The sequence below is a fragment of the Argentina silus genome (genome assembly GCF_951799395.1).
Source record: "Argentina silus genome assembly, chromosome: 3".
In the NCBI taxonomy this organism is placed as follows: Eukaryota; Metazoa; Chordata; class Actinopteri; order Argentiniformes; family Argentinidae; genus Argentina; species Argentina silus.
In genome coordinates, this window is record NC_139657.1 from 17,640,762 (window position 1) to 17,661,504 (window position 20,743).

At 44.1% G+C, this 20,743-nt stretch overlaps 2 protein-coding genes across 5 annotated transcripts; one reads left to right on the forward strand and one right to left on the reverse strand.

Annotated features, from left to right (window-relative positions):
* Positions 1–1,408: 1,408 nt before the first annotated feature.
* On the forward strand, positions 1,409–15,851 carry fanca (FA complementation group A). Of its 4 annotated transcripts, none has more exons than XM_083666347.1 (42): positions 1,409–1,560; positions 2,089–2,201; positions 2,627–2,723; positions 2,833–2,981; positions 3,213–3,308; positions 3,389–3,462; positions 3,683–3,792; positions 3,898–4,017; positions 4,137–4,200; positions 4,410–4,522; positions 4,774–4,850; positions 5,219–5,360; positions 5,486–5,619; positions 5,876–5,986; positions 6,209–6,304; positions 6,523–6,585; positions 6,717–6,805; positions 7,302–7,362; positions 7,510–7,559; positions 7,663–7,739; positions 8,220–8,321; positions 8,433–8,569; positions 8,707–8,777; positions 8,966–9,065; positions 9,212–9,399; positions 9,613–9,718; positions 10,436–10,657; positions 10,743–10,816; positions 10,922–11,050; positions 11,275–11,353; positions 11,460–11,623; positions 11,723–11,828; positions 11,936–11,995; positions 12,229–12,333; positions 12,454–12,569; positions 12,744–12,906; positions 13,496–13,558; positions 13,916–14,021; positions 14,128–14,206; positions 14,410–14,566; positions 14,900–14,998; positions 15,315–15,851. In XM_083666347.1, the coding sequence occupies exons 1-42, from the start codon at positions 1,500–1,502 to the stop codon at positions 15,405–15,407; spliced, it is 4,416 nt and encodes a 1,471-aa protein (XP_083522473.1). In that variant the 5' UTR covers positions 1,409–1,499; the 3' UTR covers positions 15,408–15,851. The 4 variants fall into 4 exon arrangements, with proteins under 4 accessions (XP_083522473.1, XP_083522475.1, XP_083522474.1 ...); XM_083666349.1 differs by having other exon boundaries at positions 14,900–14,989; XM_083666348.1 differs by having other exon boundaries at positions 14,131–14,206.
* Positions 15,852–15,987: 136 nt separating this feature from the next.
* Positions 15,988–20,353, reverse strand: znf276 (zinc finger protein 276). The gene is made up of 11 exons (XM_083666353.1): positions 19,837–20,353; positions 19,374–19,689; positions 19,060–19,106; positions 18,568–18,945; positions 18,376–18,460; positions 18,180–18,263; positions 17,868–17,978; positions 17,646–17,721; positions 17,393–17,510; positions 16,988–17,087; positions 15,988–16,659 (listed from the first exon to the last, which is right to left on the reverse strand). Exons 1-11 carry the CDS (start codon positions 20,096–20,098, stop codon positions 16,413–16,415), a joined length of 1,824 nt encoding a protein of 607 aa, XP_083522479.1. The 5' UTR covers positions 20,099–20,353; the 3' UTR covers positions 15,988–16,412.
* Between the last annotated feature and the right edge of the window lie 390 nt (positions 20,354–20,743).

Consider the following 20,743-nt stretch of genomic DNA (forward strand, 5'->3'; position numbering starts at 1 on the left):
CTCCAGGTGACAGTGTCCACTGCATGACAGCTGAATTCCTGGCCTGCCTGCCACTGTGTTCCAGAGGCTTGTGTATTTACTTTTCCTGTGCTGCGGTTATGAGGCACAATAGGAAAAAGCACTTTAAACATTCATGAGACAGATGGGATTAAATTTTAATGAGTTCCTTTCACCTCCCTTGAGCTGGATTTCCTGCCGCAGTGCCAGGCCAGGGTGTTCAAGAAGGAATACTGTGCATGGTGGGAAGGAATACCCAGGGAACCCTCTGGAATATGTTCTTCATTCACATGAAACAGCCTGGCCATGTATCTGCAGTAGTCTGCACTGGAAGCAAAATGAAGGAAGGCTGGAGGGGATGCAGTCTGGTTTTAGGCCTAAATTTTATTATTCTCTTTTCTTGTATGTGATATACATTCTATCATATTTGCATGTCTAACATACTATGTTCAAACAAAATAGAGACTTGTATCCTAGTAAAAAGTCATGTTGTTCTAAAAAATGTTATGGATAGCTGTTTCAGGTTGCTGTTGTGGCAGCAGGATAGTCAGGTTAGGCTATACTCAATTATACCTAGAGGGATACATTCTTGTTTACTAGAAAACAATGTGTCTGCTCAAGAGTAATACACTACTATAGTCATCTGATTATTGCTGTTGCAGACACTTCCATCATTGCTGTGACAATGTACCTCTAATGGACTGGCTGGTGCTATTTACCTTCAATGGATCGATGGTGTGTATAAACACCTGGGCTCCAGACCTGCCAGTCGACAGGGGGGAGACAGAGACAGAGAGAGAGAGACAGACAGTGTGAGAGAGGAAATGTTAGCCCTGCCAGCCCAGATATGCATTGATCTGTTTGTCCCCCGGCCTATCTGAGGAGATGGACTTGTTTTTCTAATTCCCTAGTAGTCATTAGCAAAGGCTCTTATTACTATTATGTTAAGAATATTCTAACATGTTCAATTATTTGATTTTTGATTGTTTGTTTAAATTAAGACTAAATCTAGATATAAACTAAATTCGGACTCTATATAGGGATTCAAATTGAAATTGATATCATATATGATTTGATTCACACTATCAACTGTGTCTTCAGTGAATTGGATGGAAATAATCTTGTCACAACCTGAAATATGCTTAATTTTGTAAAAAATATTAGTACATTATTTAACGGTTTGCAACAGTACTGGCTGCATACTGTATATTGTAAATCCAAAATAATCTGGTCCGGGACAGCTTCAAACTCGGGGTTTGTCTTCGTTTGTCCGGGCACACTGCACGTGGATAGGCTGTACAAAACCAGACTGACCAATGAGAGTATGGAGCGCGAGGATACATGGAAGTGAATGATGTTGCGGTAGAAAGCATACCAAAACAAGTTATGATATCCAGGCACTAACAATAACTCAACTTTATCAATATATAAAATAAGTTATCGCTTTACTTTTAGATGTCCTAGCTGTCAAACAGAATGCTTGTATCATACTAAAAAGCGTTATGTCTCTGGATGCCACAAGTGTGTGTGTCACTCAGAAAAGGACACTCTCGTGCCTCCTCGGTGAGTTGATAATTCTAAGTAGTTGAGCTACTGGCTAGCTAGCACTGAAATAAATTGTACACCGTTTAATCCACTGGTCAGTGTGATAGACCATATATTATTTGTTGTTTTTTCATAACGCTAACTGAGCACTGGGGTGCATTCAGGAAGGATTATCATCATCATCATCATCATCATCATCATCATCATCATCATCATCATCATCATCATCATCATCATCATCATCATCATCATCATCATCATCATCATCATCAGCCCCTGCCTGCCACCCCTTTACCTTATAACCCAAGCCCAAGATTCATATTGATCCATTGCAGGACGAACATTCATATTATTTTAGAGATATGGCGGTAGAATTGGGGCTGGTTACGCAGGCACAAATTAAGCCTACTCCTCAACGATCTAACATCTAACATGGGGATTCAGCATTCAGTGAAAGTGTGATTAAGGTCTAGTACAGCACTCGGTTTAATCTGGGTTCAGACAGAAAACTAGCCCCTAAAGGTACACTATCTCATCCTCTCACAGCAGGACGAGCTGGGAAGAGACCCAAGCATGAGGATGCCCAGCAGCTGCAGGAGGCAGCAGTCCAGCTGCTGAACCGACACCAGAACCTCTCAGACCTGCTTCTGGAGGTGGGGGTGAGTGAGCCAGTCCAGACTCGGCAGGAACGGCAAGAGATTAATGGAGAGGGTTCCATGCTGTGATGTAAATTATGATATGGATAGTGCAAACAACACTTTAAGAAACAAATACATTTTAAGGTTATTTCTTTTCAGTGGGGCAGTCTCACTCTTATATTTTTAATTTTATTGGATAGAGACAGTGGAGAAAGTAAGGAGGAGAGGGTATGTCAGCAGGGCACGGGACATATGTGTGCACTGTAGCCCATGGTGCTAGACCACTGGACCACGCCAGGTGGTCCACATTTTTATGGCCAAACTAAGGTTGATCTCTTCATGTCTCAATAGATTTTAATTGTCTTGTCTGTGTCATGTTCTGTGTAAACAAGGTTGATCAATTTGTTGACGTGTCGGCCTAATCGCTCACTTTATTTTTCAATTAGAGTCCAAATCCTTGCAATGACATTTGCCATGAGAAGTCAGGACGGAAAGAGGCGGCTAGTGAAAGTCCCACACCAGCAATTGGGGGTTCACTTCTGGGTGCGTATTTAGTGGAAATTCCTTTTGGATTTGAATCAGTCATTTGCAAGTACAGTATAAAAATACCCATTGAATATAACAATGTGTGTATGTGTGTTTTTTCTCTCAGTGAGTGAGCTAAGGCGGCAGGCTGGGGAGCTGGGGGTTCCAGTGGCAGCTCTGTCAGTGAGGATGGTGTTGGAGAGAGTGCTGGAGCTGACCAACAGCAGGCTGGAGGGGGACAGAGAGGGAGGTGTGCTGCTCAACGCCACTAAAAGGGTTAGTGTCTAACACATAACTATGTCTGGTCAATTCTGGAGAAAAGTGTTTACGCCCTAGAAAATATACTGTCTTTTTCTATTTCCGTGCCTAATGAACACCTTGATTTGAATGTGCTCAGTTCTCTGTTGCCTTTGACTACATTACATATCAATGTTTGCCATCCGAAATGTTTGAGAGGTTTTAAGTGTATGAAGCCTGGGTGAAAGTTGTCCTTGTCGTCTGTCCAAGGTCCAGCTCTCTGTGCTGCTCCAGTCGACCCGAGAGCTGCTGTCTCTGGGAGCCTTCTGCTCTAAGCTCTTATGGCATGAGTACTGGAAGGAGCAGGTGAGTGTGTTGGTGTTTTTGATTTCTGTTTTAGTGTACGGTACAGTATGTTTACATGTACAAATGATCTTTTTTTGTAGAAGCAGCCCAAACTGGAGGTGGTGCACCATCTTCACTCTCAGAACATCCTCACTCTTGAGTACATGTTGGAAAGGTATATGCAGTGGATTCTAGCTAGTACATACTGTACTATGAGATATGACATATGTGAGACAGAGCATACAGTATATGAGATTCTTTGTTACCTGTCTGTCTATGTGTATAACTTTCATTGTGTTAAAACAAACACTGTATTACTACAAAGTAAATGGGATGTTAAGAGTGATTCAGTCTCTGATGTACCATGGACAGACGTGTCGTTGTTTGTGTTACAGTGAGGAGGGGGTGAGGCCATGGCTGGTGTCTGAGCTGAAAGCTCTCTGCAGCTGGACAGCTAGTGAGCAGGAAGAGGAAGGTAGAGAGGTCCGCCAACAGGTGCTCTCAAGTAAGAGCCTTTACTGCATAGACCCAGATACACCATGCCTTGAAATACATCCCTCCTGTTGTAACTAACTACACTGTGTGTTCTATGCTTGACTTGGTGTTTCAGCTGTGGTTACGGTCCTGGTGCGTGTTGGGTTTGAAGAGACCCAGGACTCAGCAGCAGCAGCAGCACCCAGCAGGAGGAGGTCCCAGGTCTGCTGTTCAATGCTAGATGACATGCTATCCTGTGAGTTTTACGTTTACATCTCTCGTCTGACCTCCCAGAGCGGGTCGAGACAGACTGAATGACAAACCCAAGCCACAAAGTTTTTGTGTTTTATTGTTTTGCTTCTTTGTCCTCTTCAGGGGTGCTGGACATCTTGGACACCAAGCAGACTCTGCAGTTTGGTGAATCAGCAGCTGAATTATGGTAAAGAGGAAAAGGCTTATGATCACACAGAATTATAGTGCAGACATGATCAATATATCCACTGTGTGAATTTAGTTCTGCCCTACAGTACAGTAAGTTCTCTGCACTGTTGTAACACTAGACAATTGTCACTTTCTTTCTCTTTCTCTTTCTCTGTCTCTCTCTCTCTCTCTCTCTCTCTCTCTCTCTCCCTCTGTCCATTTGACCAGGGTTCAGATGTTTGATGCTTCCCTGTGTGGAGTGTCTGTATCACCTGATGCACTGCGGCGTTTTTTCACACACTCTCTCACACACACTCTCACCTACAGACCTCGGCTCAAAGGTAAAAGCACACAACATTATTGACAGCTATAACTCTTTGATGCAGGCCACATTTCTCCATTGGGTTAGTTGTACACTCTGGACAGGAATATAAAACTATGTAATCAAAGATACTGAAACTGATGTGAATGAACTCAGAGTTATAACTATATATATATATATATATATATATGGCTCTCCTCTCTGGCCTTCCTCAACTTTATCACACTGTCCTGTGATCTCATTTAGTCTTTCTTCCTGTATTTTCCTCAGTGTCTGATGCCATTGCCATGCAGAATGAGTGGAGCTTTGCTAAGACCTGCAGATTGTTGACCTCCCTGTTTCAAAAGGTACATAATCATGGCCCTTCACATAAACCTGTCAGAGGCAGTCTTCAAAATGTTCATTTTGTCACGTAGTAGCTACTATGTGTGGTATTGTGGTTGAACCTATGTGTGAATGACTGTGAATGATGTGTTTTGTCTGATGTTGAGGCCTTTTTCTCTACTATAATATTTTTACTGACATTTTTACTGACATTTACCTGACATTTTTGTGTGTATTTTACTGACGTTCTTGTGCGTGTTTTACCTTGCAACCTATTTTTGACTGAGACCGGTTCCATTCAGAGAGTTTGACAGTGCGTGTGTTTGTGTTTGCGTGTGCGTGTATGTGTGTGTGTGTGTTTTTTGTATTGTTGTGTTTGGGTGTGTTCTAGTTGGCAGTGATTTTCAACGTCAAGGAGCTTCTATCTCACCTGCAGCAGGTGCTGGAGACTCATGAGGTCAACTGGCAGCATGTTCTCTCCTGTCTCTCTACTCTGCTGGTGTACAACCCATATACCCAGCCCAGCCTCAGAGGTACACACACACACACACACACACACACACACACACACACACACATTTAGGCACTTACTTTTAAAACGCTACCCACAGGTCCAACTTTTACAGTACATTTTGTACTCTCTCCCTGTTTATCTCAGAGCTGCTGTCCAGACTCCTATGCTCAGCCTTTGAGAGCTATGACCTGGAGAACATGATCACTGCCTTCCTATTGGCCCGCCAGGGGGCGCTAGAGGGGCCAGGCATCTTCCCCTCTTACAGCGAGTGGTTCAAGGTAGTTAGTCCCCTCAAAGCTGGAGCAGTTACTCCTACAGTGTATGGCAGGTTTCTCCAACTCTAGTCCTGGAGTTGGTATATAGTCACAACCCAGAGTTGGTATAATCACATTCACTCCTATCCTTACCTCCTCTCTCTCTCTTCTCTATACAGCACTTCTGAGATATCCTCCCCTTTCTCTCTGTCCCTCTCTCTTTCTTATGTGTGTGTATATGTGTATGGTTCTCTCAAAGTTTGCTTTACTGTCTTTCCAGATGTCATTCGGCAGTACGAGCAGTTACCACGGGAACAGTAAGAAATCCCTGGTGTTCTTGCTGAAGTTCCTGTCTGATCTTGTGCCCTTTGACCCTCCACAGTACCTGAAGGTGACATTCTGTTGGCTGCATTTCATTTCAGATGTCCTCTCCTCTCTGGCCATGTTCACTCACCCTTGTTCTCTCACTGTGTGTGTGTGTGTGTGTGTGTGTGTGTGTGTGTGTGTGTGTGTGTGTGTGTGTGTGTGTGCGCGCAAAAAATTACATTCCAACAATTGATGATTGCATGGCCAATAAACAGTCTTTGTCTTTGTGTGTGTGTGTGTCTCTCAGGTCCACATCCTCCACCCTCCCTACGTAGCAGTGAAACACCGTGCTCTCCTCCAGGAGTATGTGACTCTGGCCAAGACCAGGCTGGCTGACCTGAAGGTAGGGCCTAGACTCCGTGTTACTAGGGGAGGGAAAGTAGCTAGATACAACTCTCACTTGTCAATTCAATTTGTAATATTTGGATTGTTAAAGTCCTTGATCCTCCGATACAGGGTGGATTGAGTGAAGAGACTGAATTTGATTATTACAGTATAACTTCAACCCTGACTGGTAGACCTGACAAATCTAGCTTATTAAGCGTGTCTCTGTGTCTGCAGCTGTCAGTGGAGGACATGGGGCTTTATGAGGATGTCTCTGGAGCAGCAGGGGCCTCCGTGCAGGTAACAGTCAACAGCCTGTCGTTTTGCATGTTATATCCGTGTGCTTTTGATTGCTATCTCCTCAGTGAATGTATTTGCACATATTTATGTGTGTGTGTGTGTGTGTGTGTGTGTGTGTGTACTAAATCCAGCCCCAGTGCCAGGCGCGTCAGGATGTGGAGAAGGCATTGTCTCTATTTGAGAGTACAGGGAGGATATCTGCTACAGTTATGGAGGCCAGGTACCTTTACAATACAGTAATGAGCTGAATCCCAACTTAAAGGAACATTTCAGCGATTGCCACCGCAACTCAACAGCAAGTTATTAGTGGTCTTTGTTGTCTAAATAGCCAGGAGATATAAACAAGAAGAAGAACATTTTTTTCTTTTTTCCTTTTATAGGACCAGGAAGTAATATGTCGGAATGATGAACTCCTACAACATCCATAGTGCTTTGTGCTCAAGGCGTGTCGACACTAAGATGATCAATAGTAACATACGTGATAGATGCTCTAGTGCTTATGGATTTAAACAAACCAGGCAGTAGCTCATTCAGAAACCTCACTCCTCCCTAAAGCTCCTTGTAGTTTAAAAAATAATAATATATGATTACCCCCAAATACGTCAGTACACGATTTGAGTTATAAGTTCTATTTATCCTCGTTTTTTAAATTGTGTCCAGCACTGCTTGTTCATGTGACCCAGAAGTACAACCCTCACACTCCTCTCTTACCGCAGTATCTTCAGGAGACCGTATTTTCTGACCCGATTCCTCCACGCCCTCCTGGCTCCACGTGTGGTGAGTGACTGTCTACCCTACTCTGTTCCGCCTGTAAACATTTACAGATGGTACTATTATGATGTTATGCTTGTCTTATGATTGTCATTTGCTTTTATGAAAGTCTATATCCGGGTATCACTCTCTCGATATCTCTGTCCATTTCAGCTTCCTGTGAAGGCGGATACCACGATGAGTTTCATTGAATCACTCCGAAAGTAAGTTCTGTTCTGCTCACTCAGTCAAACAACTCACCATACATGTACACCTCTATAATAACTATATTGAATACATAGATATCAAATCTTTTCTCGTGTTCAGAGCAGGGAAGATCCCGGCTGCCCAGTACTCCTCCTATGTAGAGGCCTGCCAAAGAGAGAGACAGAGGCACAAGGATGGTGTGTACAATAATTATACCAACTCCCTTTCCGTATATATCCTATATTTTTTGCAGTTCTAACTATCTTTGTACACATTCCCAAATAGCTTCACTGTATGCAGTAGGAAAATGATGTACACTGGAATGTGGTAGAACGGGAGATTCACAGCTTGAAAGTGCACCTGAAAAATCTGCAGGAATTGCGTGTTGTAGTCATATCATCATGGACCAGAATCTCAAAGGAATGTTTCCAACATCTTGTGGAATCAATACCACAAAGAATTGAGGCTGTTTTGAGAGCAAAGGGAGGCCCTACTCAGTATTAGTATAGTGTTCCTAATAAAGTGTTCAGTGAGTGCATGTGTCTGTGTGCATTGTATATTTTTGTGATCATGATGAAAGAGCTGTGTGTTGTCAGATAAAGGTATGTAGCTGCCTGTGTTTTACCTGCATTATTCTCTTGTTATATGAGCTATGTGTTACCTGTGTGTGTTGTCAGGTGGTACAGATATGTGTGTGGAGAATGATGACAACCCACAGCAGGTTCTACAGGCTCAACTGCAGGAGTTTAGAGGCTTGTTAACAGAGGGCAATGATGGAGGTGAGTAGACCGCAACACACACACACACACACACACACACACACACACACACACACACACACACACACTCTGGTCCTGATGTCTTTTGTCTTTCTATCTCTGTATTCACAGAGGTGTCTGCACAGCTGGCCAGGATCTCACACACTTTGAGTGTGATCTTCCCTGATCGTGCCGCCAAGGAGCTGATTGGCCAGACAGTCTTCAAGCTTCATATAGACACGCCCCCTTCACCTGAGCAGCACATCAAAGTAGGAAGTAACACTGGGACCTGATATTTGTCTGTCTGGCTGGCTTATTGTTTTTCAATACAACATACAACACTTGTTAAACAGATCTGACCTATTATAGTTGCTCATACTGCTTGTCTTATCATGTCTCTGTCCAGGTGGTTAACTTGATCCTGAGGAGCTTCTGCCAGAGCTTGTTGGATGCCTCCAGAATAAACCCACCTAATAAGTAAGGACAAAAACAGTGTTACTCAGTCAGATGTAGACCAGATTCACTGCACTGTCTAAAGTGGCTTTGACTTGCATCGGTTATGTGCTTTTTCTCCTCCATTGGTGGAACTGTTAGACTGTGTTCAACTGCACCTGTGCCAGCTGTAGGATCTGATTTGTATGTCCTCTGTGACCCCCTGACCCCAGACAGAGCCTCTGGGCGTCCCAGTTTGTCAACATCCTGCTGGGACACACACAGCTGCTCTCTGCCCTCCTTCACCGACTCTGGGACCTGTTCCATAATCAGGTAGACATCTCTCTTTTGCCAACTATTTATCTTTCTATTTTACTTTTCTCTTTTTCTAGTTTAATCCTCTCTTTCTCTCTCTCCCCCTCTCTTTCTGTCTCTTTTTCTCTCCACCTTATCTTGTCTTTTCCCTTTCTTTCCTCTAGGGGGCGTCATTGAGTGCTGCCCATGTTCTGGGCCTGGCAGTGTTTGTGGTTCACCTGCACTCCTCCATGCCCCAGTGCCCCCTGGTCCAGCTGTGCCCACCCCTACTGCCCAGCCCTGTGCCCATCACACAGGCACTGAGTGCTGCTCTGTCGTGCTCCACCAACACCAACATGCTCTTCTGTGTCAGGTGAGGGAAGACAGGTTATCTATACAAGTTTACATAAGTCTGGTCCCAGATCTCTGAGGTTTTTGCCAACTCCTCTTACTGTATGGCAACATACAGATCTGAAACCAAGCTGTGTCATAGTAGATTATAAAGGAAGAGGTACAATAGAACTCTATAGCTCAAATGGATAGTGTTATCGTATGAATGGCTTATGTTTTGTTTTATATTCACCAGGTTCTGTGTGGCTGCAGTTTGCTATGGGCTCTGCAGAGGTGACTCCCAGCTTGAACAGCTCCAACTACAGCAGCAGCAGTTCATCCCCAGCAGCCTCTGTAGGAAGGTGTGTAGATTTCCTCCAGTGTCATTGAAATAATGTAATCTCAAAATCCCATGTACTGATGGCCTATCTTTTAAATTTGATAAGAAATGTAGCAAAGAACTAACCCCAGTTTTACATAAAGTATATCTAGAAATTATTGATTATGGCCAACTCACCATCTCAATGTGAGGCTTGATAAATCTCATTCCCAAGCCACATAAAGACTCCTTATTTATAGATAATTGGTGCCCAATCTGCCTTTTAATAATTATAATTATTAGAAGATCATAGTTTCTAGTCTAGCAATACAAAATAAAGAGGCTCTCAATGACATAATAGATTAAACACAATCTGGCAGATACACTAGCAGATTTTCCTACCAGAGACCAAACTTCAGTGTATATAAAAAATATAATGCTGAAGTATTTGCAGAATTGTAAAGCAATTAAAACCTTTTCCCTAAGTAATATGTATTGTAATTCCCAAGCATCCTTGTAAGCTTCTGTCCTCTATTGTCATGTTATTGTATTGTTGTTAATCATTGTCATTGATTAATACAAAAATAATAATAATGTAATCTTTTCTCACCCGGTAATATAGCTTTGTCATATACTGTACAGCTGTACCACTTGGTGTGTGTGTGTGTGTGTGTGTGTGTGTGTGTGTGTGTGTGTGTGTGTGTGTGTGTGTGTGTGTGTGTGTGTGTGTGTGTGTGTGTGTGTGTGTGTGTGTGTGTAGCTGCTGTACCTAATTCCCAGACTGATGCCAGATGTGCGGAGGTCCCCCATAGAAGTGAATGGGGAGTCAGTGAGTGTCGGGCCAGATGGAACAGGGCAGGAGGAGGAGAGTACTGGATTGTGGAAGAGTGTTACTGACACCAATATGACCTGGAGGAAAACTGCCTGGGTGCTATGGAACCACGACCCCTTCCGCCTCCTACTACAACTCCCAGAATACCAGGTGAATAAAATAGAACTTTATTAGTCTGTTTCAACTGAAATCCGTCTTCTGCCCGTCTCTCAATCCCTCTGTCCTGTCTGTCAAGTTCTCTTTCTCAGAGTGGCTGGCAGCTGAACTCAGAGTACGGAGGAATGAAGATGCTCTCTCTGACCCAGACAGGTATCTCTCTCTCACACACACACACACACACACACACACACACACACACACACCACACACCACACACCACACACACACACTGAGATATTCTCTTTTTTCTATTAGACAGGAGTACCAGCAGTGGGCATGCCAGCAGCTCTACCTACCATGCCCTGTAGACCAGGGGGGTTGTGGGGGAGACATTAGGACAGCCTGCTCCCATATTCTCAACGCTATCATGGACCAGCAGACAGGGTCAGTACTGCATGTCTGATCCTCCTGATGATTACTTGATAGTAGTGATGGGCCATAAATTCCATATCGATGTCAGTTGAATTATTTTGATGCAATATCAAAATAATCGACATTTAACTATTTGATAGACATTTTATTAATATATTTACAATACATAGACAAGACATGACACCACCTTTATTTGAATACATTATTGAAGTCAGCACCATCATATCTGTCAATAGTAGTCAGACCCAGGAGAACCCAGACCACAGATCATCAGAGGCAGGCACCTGTCTGCCAGACCTCCTCTCCAGACTACAGGTATATAGATCTCAGTACATTTATGTCTGGAAACACCCAAATAAAGATACTGAGATCTCTCTGTGGAATGTGTGTTCTTGCATGTTTGTGTGCTGTGTCTCTGTAGGAGATGGTCTATGAGATGGAGCTGACTCGTTACTCTCACAGTGCTAAAGATGACAAGAGTCACTACCTATTGGAGCTGATATCAAACAGATGCTCTGTGACCTCTGACCCTGAGGGCATCAGCAGTGAGCTGAGCCTCCAGCAGACTCTTCAGACATGGAACAGGTACTGTAGATGCTAATAGCCGATAGACTTTACACATGTACAATTGTGTATTTATGTGGTGTTTTGTATAATGTATGTTTTTGTGTGTGTGTGCCATAGGGTTTTACTGGCCCTCCCTGCAGTCATGTTGCTTAAAGTGAAGACTGATGGAGGGAGGAGGACTCTGGACTGTCACACACTCATGGAACATATCAACCAGTACCAGGTAAGGCACAATGGGGTTTGACAGAGAAGGAAACCTTGTTACCTGTTATCTGCATTTGATTGAATTGGGGCCTTGATCATGATTCTGTCTGTCTCTGTGTGCTTCAGAGGAAGGTGTGCTACCCACCTGGCCTGCTGTCCTACCAACTAACAGTACACTTCCTAAAAGTAAGATTATATTCAAAATTATACATGCTGTACAGGAGGTGCGCTTGATTTACCTTGTCCCGAGCAATGGAACCAACTGTACCCAATCGGAATGCTGGGCACTCTCAAGCACACCTAAAATAATACTATCTTAACCCATATCTGCTGTGTCATGGGTGCCACTGATAGCGTGAATGTATTCAACTGTTAATCAACTGATGTTATTGCAACCCCCCCCCCCCCATTCCTCCCAGGGTGTACTGAGTGCCAGTGTGAGCTGTGACAGTCCCTCTAAAGAAGTGAACAAGGCCATGTCTCTGACCGGCCTTCACTGTCCACTGCTACTGGTCTCTGCTGGGGTACAGGATCTTGCTTTTAGTTGATCTAGATTGTAGTGTTCATCTGAGATGCTTACAGAGTATATTTTGTGATTGTGTGTGTGTTGCATATGTGCGTGCGTGCGTGTGTGTGTTGTATAGCACTGGTGGGGGTGTCTCTCTCCTGTGCTGGTGTCCCTGTGGCATCGCCTGTCTGATGGAGAGCCTCTTCCAAAGCAGCTACAGGTTCTGGCTGACTGTCATCTGTGGGCCTGCAGGTAAAACACCATCCTGAAAACTTTACATGGTTACTACTGGTAATCGGTCCATACAGACCTCCCTACCATTTAAAGCACTTATTTGAGCACCTTGAAGTGCTATAAATGCAATCTTTTATCATATTGACTTTTACTTCAATGTTATTTTTGAGGAATGACTGATTGTGATTGCAGTTCCGAAAAGGGTGTGTCCAACCCTGTTCCATCTGCCCCGCCCCTTCTCCTGGCAGCCTGCCTGCACTCTGCATGGACAGGCCGGGAGCGGAGGCAAGGCAGGGGTCAGGGCATCAGCCCGAGCCTGGAGACGTTGGGACAACTGACAGGGAAGCATAGGCAGGTGAGAGGGTGCACATCTACAGCAACTCAAGGGGCTACAAACTCTCAACCTTAGACGATGAGTTGGACTATGGTTCAACTATGGTCCAACAGGTTCACTAGTCATGTTTGTAAGCTTCTATGTATGGTACACACAGTGACCTTTTGAGCAATTAATGAAGATTCAGATCCTTCAAATGGAAATGCCATAACATGATGCTACCCCGACGAAGATCCAAATAATAACAAGTGTAGAATGCAGTGGAGTGCACTCACTGAGCGGGGGTGGGGGGGGGGTTTAACTGTTGTAACTGGGATGTCCACATTCCTGGAATCCCAGCACTGACCTTTTACTAGACAGAGACAGTTTATGGTCCTGTTATCATTCAGGAGTAGAGAGTCTCACATGATAAAAGAAACCGGCTCTGTGGATCAAACGCCTCTGTTTTCTCTTGCAGACATTGCTTTTATCTTTAGACACTTGGGGTTGTGTTGGGTAGGTAGGAAAACAGTTAATGTTTTGAAAATGAAAATGACAAGGAGAGTTTTGTCGGACAACCTTGTGTCACGTAATACTATTAACTCATGTTTGTTCCCACATTCCCCCTCAGCTGCTGGTGTTCCTGCTGTTCATGTGTGTGATGGACCTCCTAGCAGGCTTCCTCACACCACAGGTACAACAACCTCTCCCCTCATATTCAACACACACGTCATTATTCATTCAACCTTTATGTATCTAAACATACACAACCCTCAACAGTATTAACAGTAATACTGATCTATCCAACAGACGACAGAACAGTATCACCTCTCAGACTAACAGCAGTCTTGCCTGGTCCCAGATCTCTATGTGCTTTAGGAAACTCCTCTGATCGTTATTATACCAAACATACAGGGTGTATAGTATGGCATGATACTGTAATAGTAGTCAGAGGCTTCGCCTAAAGCACAAGATCTGGGACCAGGCACACAAAAACGCCACATTTACAAGAAATAGTTCCCATGTGTGTGATGTCTTGTGTACTGTGTAGGGGGTGAAGAGCCTCCAGAGAGCTCGGGAGTTGTGCACAGATTTCCTCCTGACTCTCCTCGTGGACTCTGCTGACTGGCTGCTACTCTTCAAGTCCCCTGCCTCTGGTACAGTACATTGCTCACTGCTCCAATGGCCAAACTGGCCAGTTTTGTGTCTGTGTGTTTCTGTATGATGTCATGATAATTGTTACAATATATCCTTCCCATTTAGAAGAACAAGGTCAGTACCAGTCTGTGACCATGGTTGCATCAGATGACTACATGAGACTAATGCCTCTGGCCTTCTACAGGTGAGTTGATGCTTCTGCTCAATGTGTACAGTATATTGTATATGTGTATATTGTGTGCGTGATTTGAGTGCTGTGTATTGATAGTATATAGATGTATATGTGTATGAATGTATATATGTGCATATTGATGCTTTATGTGTGTACATGGGTGGTGTATGTATGTATGGATGGATGTAATGTATATGGTGTATGTGTCCCCCCAGCCTGGTCCCTCATCTGAAGCCTGAGGTGTTGGAGAGGACAGTTAGAGCTCCAGGATTCCTCTACACGGCCATCCTCTGCTACTCCTCCGTGATCAAGCTCTTCCTGGACGGACAGACCCCAGACCCAGGCCCCGGGGCAGACACCTCAACTGATCAGGTGAGCCAACTCTGGTATCAGTATAACTGTAGTGTATGCAACATCCATGAAAATATCACTGTATCCCAGGTTCAGAGTGCAAATAATGTCAAAGGAAAAAGAGAATACCACCCACACACTGTTTCAAACTTTGTGTAATTTAATGGCAAACTATGGGTCTTAATCAGCATTCTTTGAATTTGACACATACAAAATGCAGGTATAACCACGATACACAATGGAATATACATTAACACTTTAAAAGCTGAAATATAACCTCACTGTGTTTGTCAGATACATACAACAGAACTAGCAACAGTTGTTTTTGTTTGAATCTGCCTTTTGTTTGGACAGTTGGACCTGTCTCAGATTCTGACTCGAGCCCAGCAGCTGCTTTTGAAGACCATCTCTCTGACTCCCCCCACCTCACTGTCCAGCAGCAAGGTCAGCCAGGTAACACACGCACACCACCTCACTGTCTAGCCACTAGCTCACCCAGGTAACACACACAAACAAACCAGTCCATTGCCTTAAGAATATCTTACCTCAGTCTGTAGTCCAAATACACAATGTCTGGACTGGAATCAACTCAATATGAGAAATTGATTTTTATTAGGTTTTCACAAACATCAACCAACCGTATGCAGGTATAGCAACTCAAATGTTGGGAGGCATCCTGTAATGTGAGGTTTTAATCTGTCTGTGAAACAAGCCCAAAAGTTATATTCTCGTCTTTCCCTGTCTCTGTCTCGCCCCTATCTCGGTCTAGCTGGAGGCCTTGTGTGCAGACCTGGATCCAGAGGTGGCAGCAGCTCTGTCCTCTCACCTCAGCCCCTCCAGCCCAGATATAGACTTCCTGTGACTGCAGACAGACACAAATCTACCCCTAGCCACTACAGATTGGATTATTGAATAATACATGTAGCTTCACCTTTCCCTTCTGATAAGATAGGTAGGAAAAACATTGGCATATTACTTCCACCTAGTGAGTCCTCTCAGATGTATTGGTTTATGTTTACTCAATCAATATATTTGTACTTTTGTGGGAGCACACATCAATTGTGATGTCAATAGGATAGGCTAGTCACTAGTGATTTGGAATTCCACAACCACCATGAAGTATAACTTCAGCTCAGATTCACTCAAATGATACTCAAGCAAGACTGATTTGGGGACCACAGGGAGGACTCGATAACTTTGACTTAACGTTATGTGGTTTGGGGTTATTTTGTATGTGTGTTGGGGTGTGTGGGTCATGGGTTAAGCAACACAGTGGAAATTCAGTATTGTAAAAAGATACCTGCTCACAAAAAAGTCTGACCACTTTCAATGTTCCGCTGTATATGTTTCTCTTATACTTGCATGGGGAAACATATCTCCAGCCCATCTGAAGAATGTTGCTAAATACAATTTACAATGGAAAAAAATGCAATGTACTGTAATAACTTAATAATAAAACATTTATCTACACAGGTAATTCATTTTGCACTCATATCGAAATAGAGCATGGGTAGTACGAGTGCCTTGACAGAATTATAGAACATAACAACAACACTGGAATAAGTATCGCTCTCACACACATACACAGCTTACATGGCTTTAAAAGAGAGCCTGCTATACATAGCTCTTTAGATGTACTGCTGTTTATGCAAAGTCCATGTACAAATCATAACCCTTGATTCTACTTCAAGTCAAATAGTAAAACAAGCCATAGTCTTGATTTCCAGGCCACACAAGACTACATTTCCCATAATGACCTTTCTATACCAGTCACACCATAGAGGCACTAGTTTCGTTTGTGGTTCATTTGACATGTGATAGTCAACAGCGCTTCTTGTGGGTTCTATCCAAGACCTGGTCCAGCCTGTCAGCTGTTGTACTGCATCAGTTCGCCAGTCTCTGTGATGGTCTGGATGTTAGAGTTTGAGGTGCTCTCGCTGCTCCCCTGTGTGAGAGGGTGCACCATTGACATGTGGACATTGAGGTTGTGGGCCTTCTCAAAGCGTTTCCCACAGAGCTCACACGCGAAGTCCAGATCGGCCTCAGCTTTGTGTTTGGTCATGTGATACTTCAGAGACGCACGCTGCCGGCACTGGAACCCACACACTTCACACCTGGAGGAGGAGAGAAAAGCAATTAGAGAGGGAGCCAAATACAAGTGATGTATTTTGGCTCTTACACCTCAAGGAAGGTGATATATAGGGTTCTCCAACTGCAGTTGTGGTGAGCTACCACGAGATTTTTTTGTTGTTGTTGTTGTTCCAGCCCAGAACTAACACACCTAATAAATTGTGGTCCAGACTGAATAATGAATTGACTATTTGTAACACAAATGTATTAGTGCTGGGCTGGAACAAATGCCTCCACATCCAGTTGTTGGAGAACGCTAAACTAGTAGAACTTTGCTCTCTGGTATCAACTCTTATGTCCCTCTGTGCTTACTGTAGCGGCTTGGCCCCAGAGTGGCGCATCTGATGGACAGACAGGTGCTTCCTCTGCTTGAAGGTCTGACCACACTGGTCACATATGTAGTTCCTCACCTCTAGAAACACAGAAGGGACAAACTTTGTATGAATGAAAACAACAAAAGCACACACACACACCTACCTTACTCACTCAAGCTTTGTATCACTGAATCCCAAATCAACCCTTATCCCCTACCTCTTATGCACTTATTTTGACCTGAAGATTGGACAGGCAAAAGCAATATGGCGGAAATTCCACCTAGCCTATCGGAGGTCAAAATGGAGATGCTACCATATTGCTTCCAATACTCCCAGATCCTCCTTACACATGCCTAGTAGGGGTTAGGAGTTGATTTGGGAATCAGCACGTCTTTATCCCTACCTGTGTGAATGAGTTTGACGTGTCTCTGCAGGTAGCGGTCGATGAGGAACACCTTGTTGCAGCCAGGGTGGGGGCAGGGCCTCTCACGCATGTCCTCATGGTGCTCCTTAATGTGTTTCTGTCGAAAATTGAGAAAAATCACATAAAGGTTACACAGTACATATACATACATACATACATACACACACACACACACACACACACACTCTTGTGGATAGAAGATCATATTCAATGTTTGTGTTTGGTCTCTCACTTTCATGCCGTCTGCTCCTCTGTATACGGCTGTGCAGCCTTGGTACGGACATTTGTAGATGTTGGGCAGCTCCTCTCTGAAGAAAAGAAACTAAATGTAAACACCCTACACATATTTGTAGGAATGTATGTAATTACCTCCCCTGAAATGTACTGTACATTCTCTTGTGCTGAATGTAAGGCCTGTGCTCACTTCCAGTCTATCCCTATTTACAGCCTTTACCTTTCTGGCTTGAACTTGTTCTTCCAGCCGGGCTTGGGTCCTGGCTTCTTTCTCACTTTAGGCTCTTGGGGGGCCTTGGACGCTCTGCTTCTCTTCTTGGGGCAGGCCACTCTGCAAGGCACAGGACAGGAGTGAAAACATACCGTCAACATGTCAAAGCACTGTCTCGGATCCTCCTTGATCCACAACTAATGTTTCTATAAGAGGAGGTTAACAGTCCACTGGGTGTGTAAAGTATGTTCTTACTATAGGTATCAATGCTAGTTCCTCCAGGTCCACTATTTTGCACTGAACCAACATTAATCCACTCACCTCTTCTCTGGGTATGGCTCAAACATTTCATCAGAAGATCCACCCTTCCTCTTCTCTTCAAACTCCTCATCACTGGACATGTTCCTGAGGTTACATATAATCACTAACCTTACCATCATACTGTATAGTGTAAAATGCATTCAAAATGTCCCAATAATGTATGGAACTTGAGCTAGATGATTCATTGCGTTCTCACCTATCAGAGAGGTCTTCACTGTCACCGGTCCTGTCCATACGTGGAGCTAGTGCAGGGGACGGTGTCTCCTCACTACCAAGAAAGTCTACAAAAAAGAGGGTCAGACAAATGAACAGGGTCTGGCAACAAATCATAAGGCGGTAACCACAAGTTTTCAGATACAAATAGTCTATTATGATCTGGTTCTCTCACCGTCTGTACTGGTAGTGGTAGCATCAGTCTGGATGGAGCTCTGGGTCTGAGGGGTGGCAGCAGGACTAGGATGTGCCCTGGTGGTGATACTGCTGATAGGGGTTGTGTCCCTTCCTGTCTGCCCCCGTCCCTCCAGAAACAGCCCACCTCCACCGGTCTCAGTGTGTCCGGGGTTGGCTATGGGCTGGGTGGTCTGTGTGTCCATCACATAGCTGTGTCCATCTACACATCCCCAGACGGCCCTGACCGAACCCCAGCACTGGCCCTCTAGAATCTCTTTCAGGTCAGGGCAGGAATGGCAGGCTTCACCATGGTGGTGGGCCCAGGAGACCAAGCTGTGGAGACACTTGGGGTCGGAGTTGATGAAGGGGGAGGTGGCTGTTGGGAGAGGGGTTGTTGGAGGTGAGAGAATGGAAAAGTTGAGATCCTACACAGATATGACAGCAGCACTAACCACTAAACTATCCCCAGGCCAGGAATTCATCCACTTACAAGATAAGCTGTGACCCTCTGCTGACTTAGGCCACTCGGAACTCTTCCTGAAACAGAAAGTATAATGGTAAGTGTCTACGGCCATAAGCCGCTGATTGAGAATGTTGACCAAGACAACGTTATCATTTCTACACTAGTCTACCACTTAGAGTGCAGAAACAAAACATACACAATTCATTCTAAGTGGTATACTAGTGTAGATATTTGAGAACTACCCACATGTGCAGGCAACCTCTCATGCAGTCTCATTGACCCCCCTACAGGTCTGCATTCGCCTCTCTACTATGTAACACACAACAGCTATATGCAGTCACCTGTCTCTGGCTTTCTCATTCTCAGAGGGCAGGAGATTCACCCTCTGCAGAAACGTGAGCAGGATACTGTGGCACTTGTAGAACTTGGTGTGGCAGGTCTTGCAGATGAACTGTGAGAGGCTTGGGTCGCGGTTCAGAGGCACCCCCACTAGGCGCTGGAAGTCTGTGTGGAAGAGCAGAGGCGACTGGGCTGGCTCTGTCTGGTTCTGGTCAGGGACCTCCACGGAAACCCCTGGCCCCTTGTCGAAGGCATGCCGCAGACTCCGGGGTGAGAATTTCCCATGACACAGTCGACAGAATGCAGTTGTGAGCTTACCTGTGGGAACAAGTGGAGGAAGAATGTTGCATTTTGTTATATGATGGACCCCATATGATTTGTGAAGGCCACCTCACCTGAAACTAACCAAAAGGTCTCAAAGCATATCTAGCCTCTATAAAGAACCATGCAGGTGACTCGCATTACCTGATTGCTTTGATCTTTTCTCCGGACGCTCGTGCGCTTCTGTCTCTACAGAAACTGTTGTGTTCGGTTGTAACCTTGCAGATCTGTCACTTGGGCCACCAACATCGAATCTTCCGTCACATGTGACCGATGCTGGAGTTGCCTTTGCATCTTTCCGTGGTCTTCCTCGCCGTCCAGGTTTCTTGACCGCCGCAACTGACAGAGCTTGGGTTGTCTGTCGCGAAACATCTGGCAGCCGCGCGCGCCTACCCCTCTTCTTCATAACACTCTTAAAAGCGGGTGATGCTAACCAAGACGGTTTTGAAGTCTAATGAAAATAGTGAAGGTTTGATAGCTTGCCAGCTGTTTTACAACCCAAAGTTTAGAAGCATCAGTTGCGACTTCCAATGAAGATAAACGTTTCGCGTCCAATTATAACAGGAATTCAGCTACAGTTCCATGATTTCGTCTCTATTGTTGGTTGAATACATTGCGGCTTTTAATACAGTGACACAATTTTTGTAAAGCACGAAATCACAACAAACTATCTATTGTAAACAACGGTACCCGGAAGTAGTAAGAAACACATTAAAACATCAGAGGGAATAGGATTCTTGTAGCGCCATCTGTCGTCTGTAAGGTGTCAGCCTGGAATCTCATTCTGAATATTTCGCAACATATAGCAATATTATTATGCAATTGTATAACCAAGTTTTATAATGCTGCACATTTTACTAATTTCTAAAAGGTTATTTAACCAACAAAACTCAGCTTGAATTAGTTATTTCCAATTTGTATATGCACCAATTACCCTCCATGAGAAGTGGGAATAGTGAATCAATAAACCTTTCGAAGCTAATCCATGACACATAATTTGACACATTTTCATAAAATAGAAAAAAAAACATAAATACAAATTGTTATTGTG

Excerpts from the sequence above, each read along its gene's own strand:
- znf276 (XM_083666353.1), bottom strand. The coding sequence starts at position 20,098 with ATGAAGAAGAGGGGTAGGCGCGCGCGGCTGCCAGATGTTTCGCGACAG. Across the intron at positions 19,690-19,836 it reads GAAAAGATCAAAGCAATCAG|GTAAGCTCACAACTGCATTC; the intron begins GTAATGCGAGTC and ends TTGTTCCCACAG. Across the intron at positions 17,979-18,179 it reads GAGCCATACCCAGAGAAGAG|AGTGGCCTGCCCCAAGAAGA; the intron begins GTGAGTGGATTA and ends TGTGCCTTGCAG.
- fanca (XM_083666347.1), top strand. The coding sequence starts at position 1,500 with ATGTCTCTGGATGCCACAAGTGTGTGTGTCACTCAGAAAAGGACACTC. Across the intron at positions 6,806-7,301 it reads GCTACAGTTATGGAGGCCAG|TATCTTCAGGAGACCGTATT; the intron begins GTACCTTTACAA and ends CTCTTACCGCAG. Across the intron at positions 7,560-7,662 it reads TTCATTGAATCACTCCGAAA|AGCAGGGAAGATCCCGGCTG; the intron begins GTAAGTTCTGTT and ends TCTCGTGTTCAG.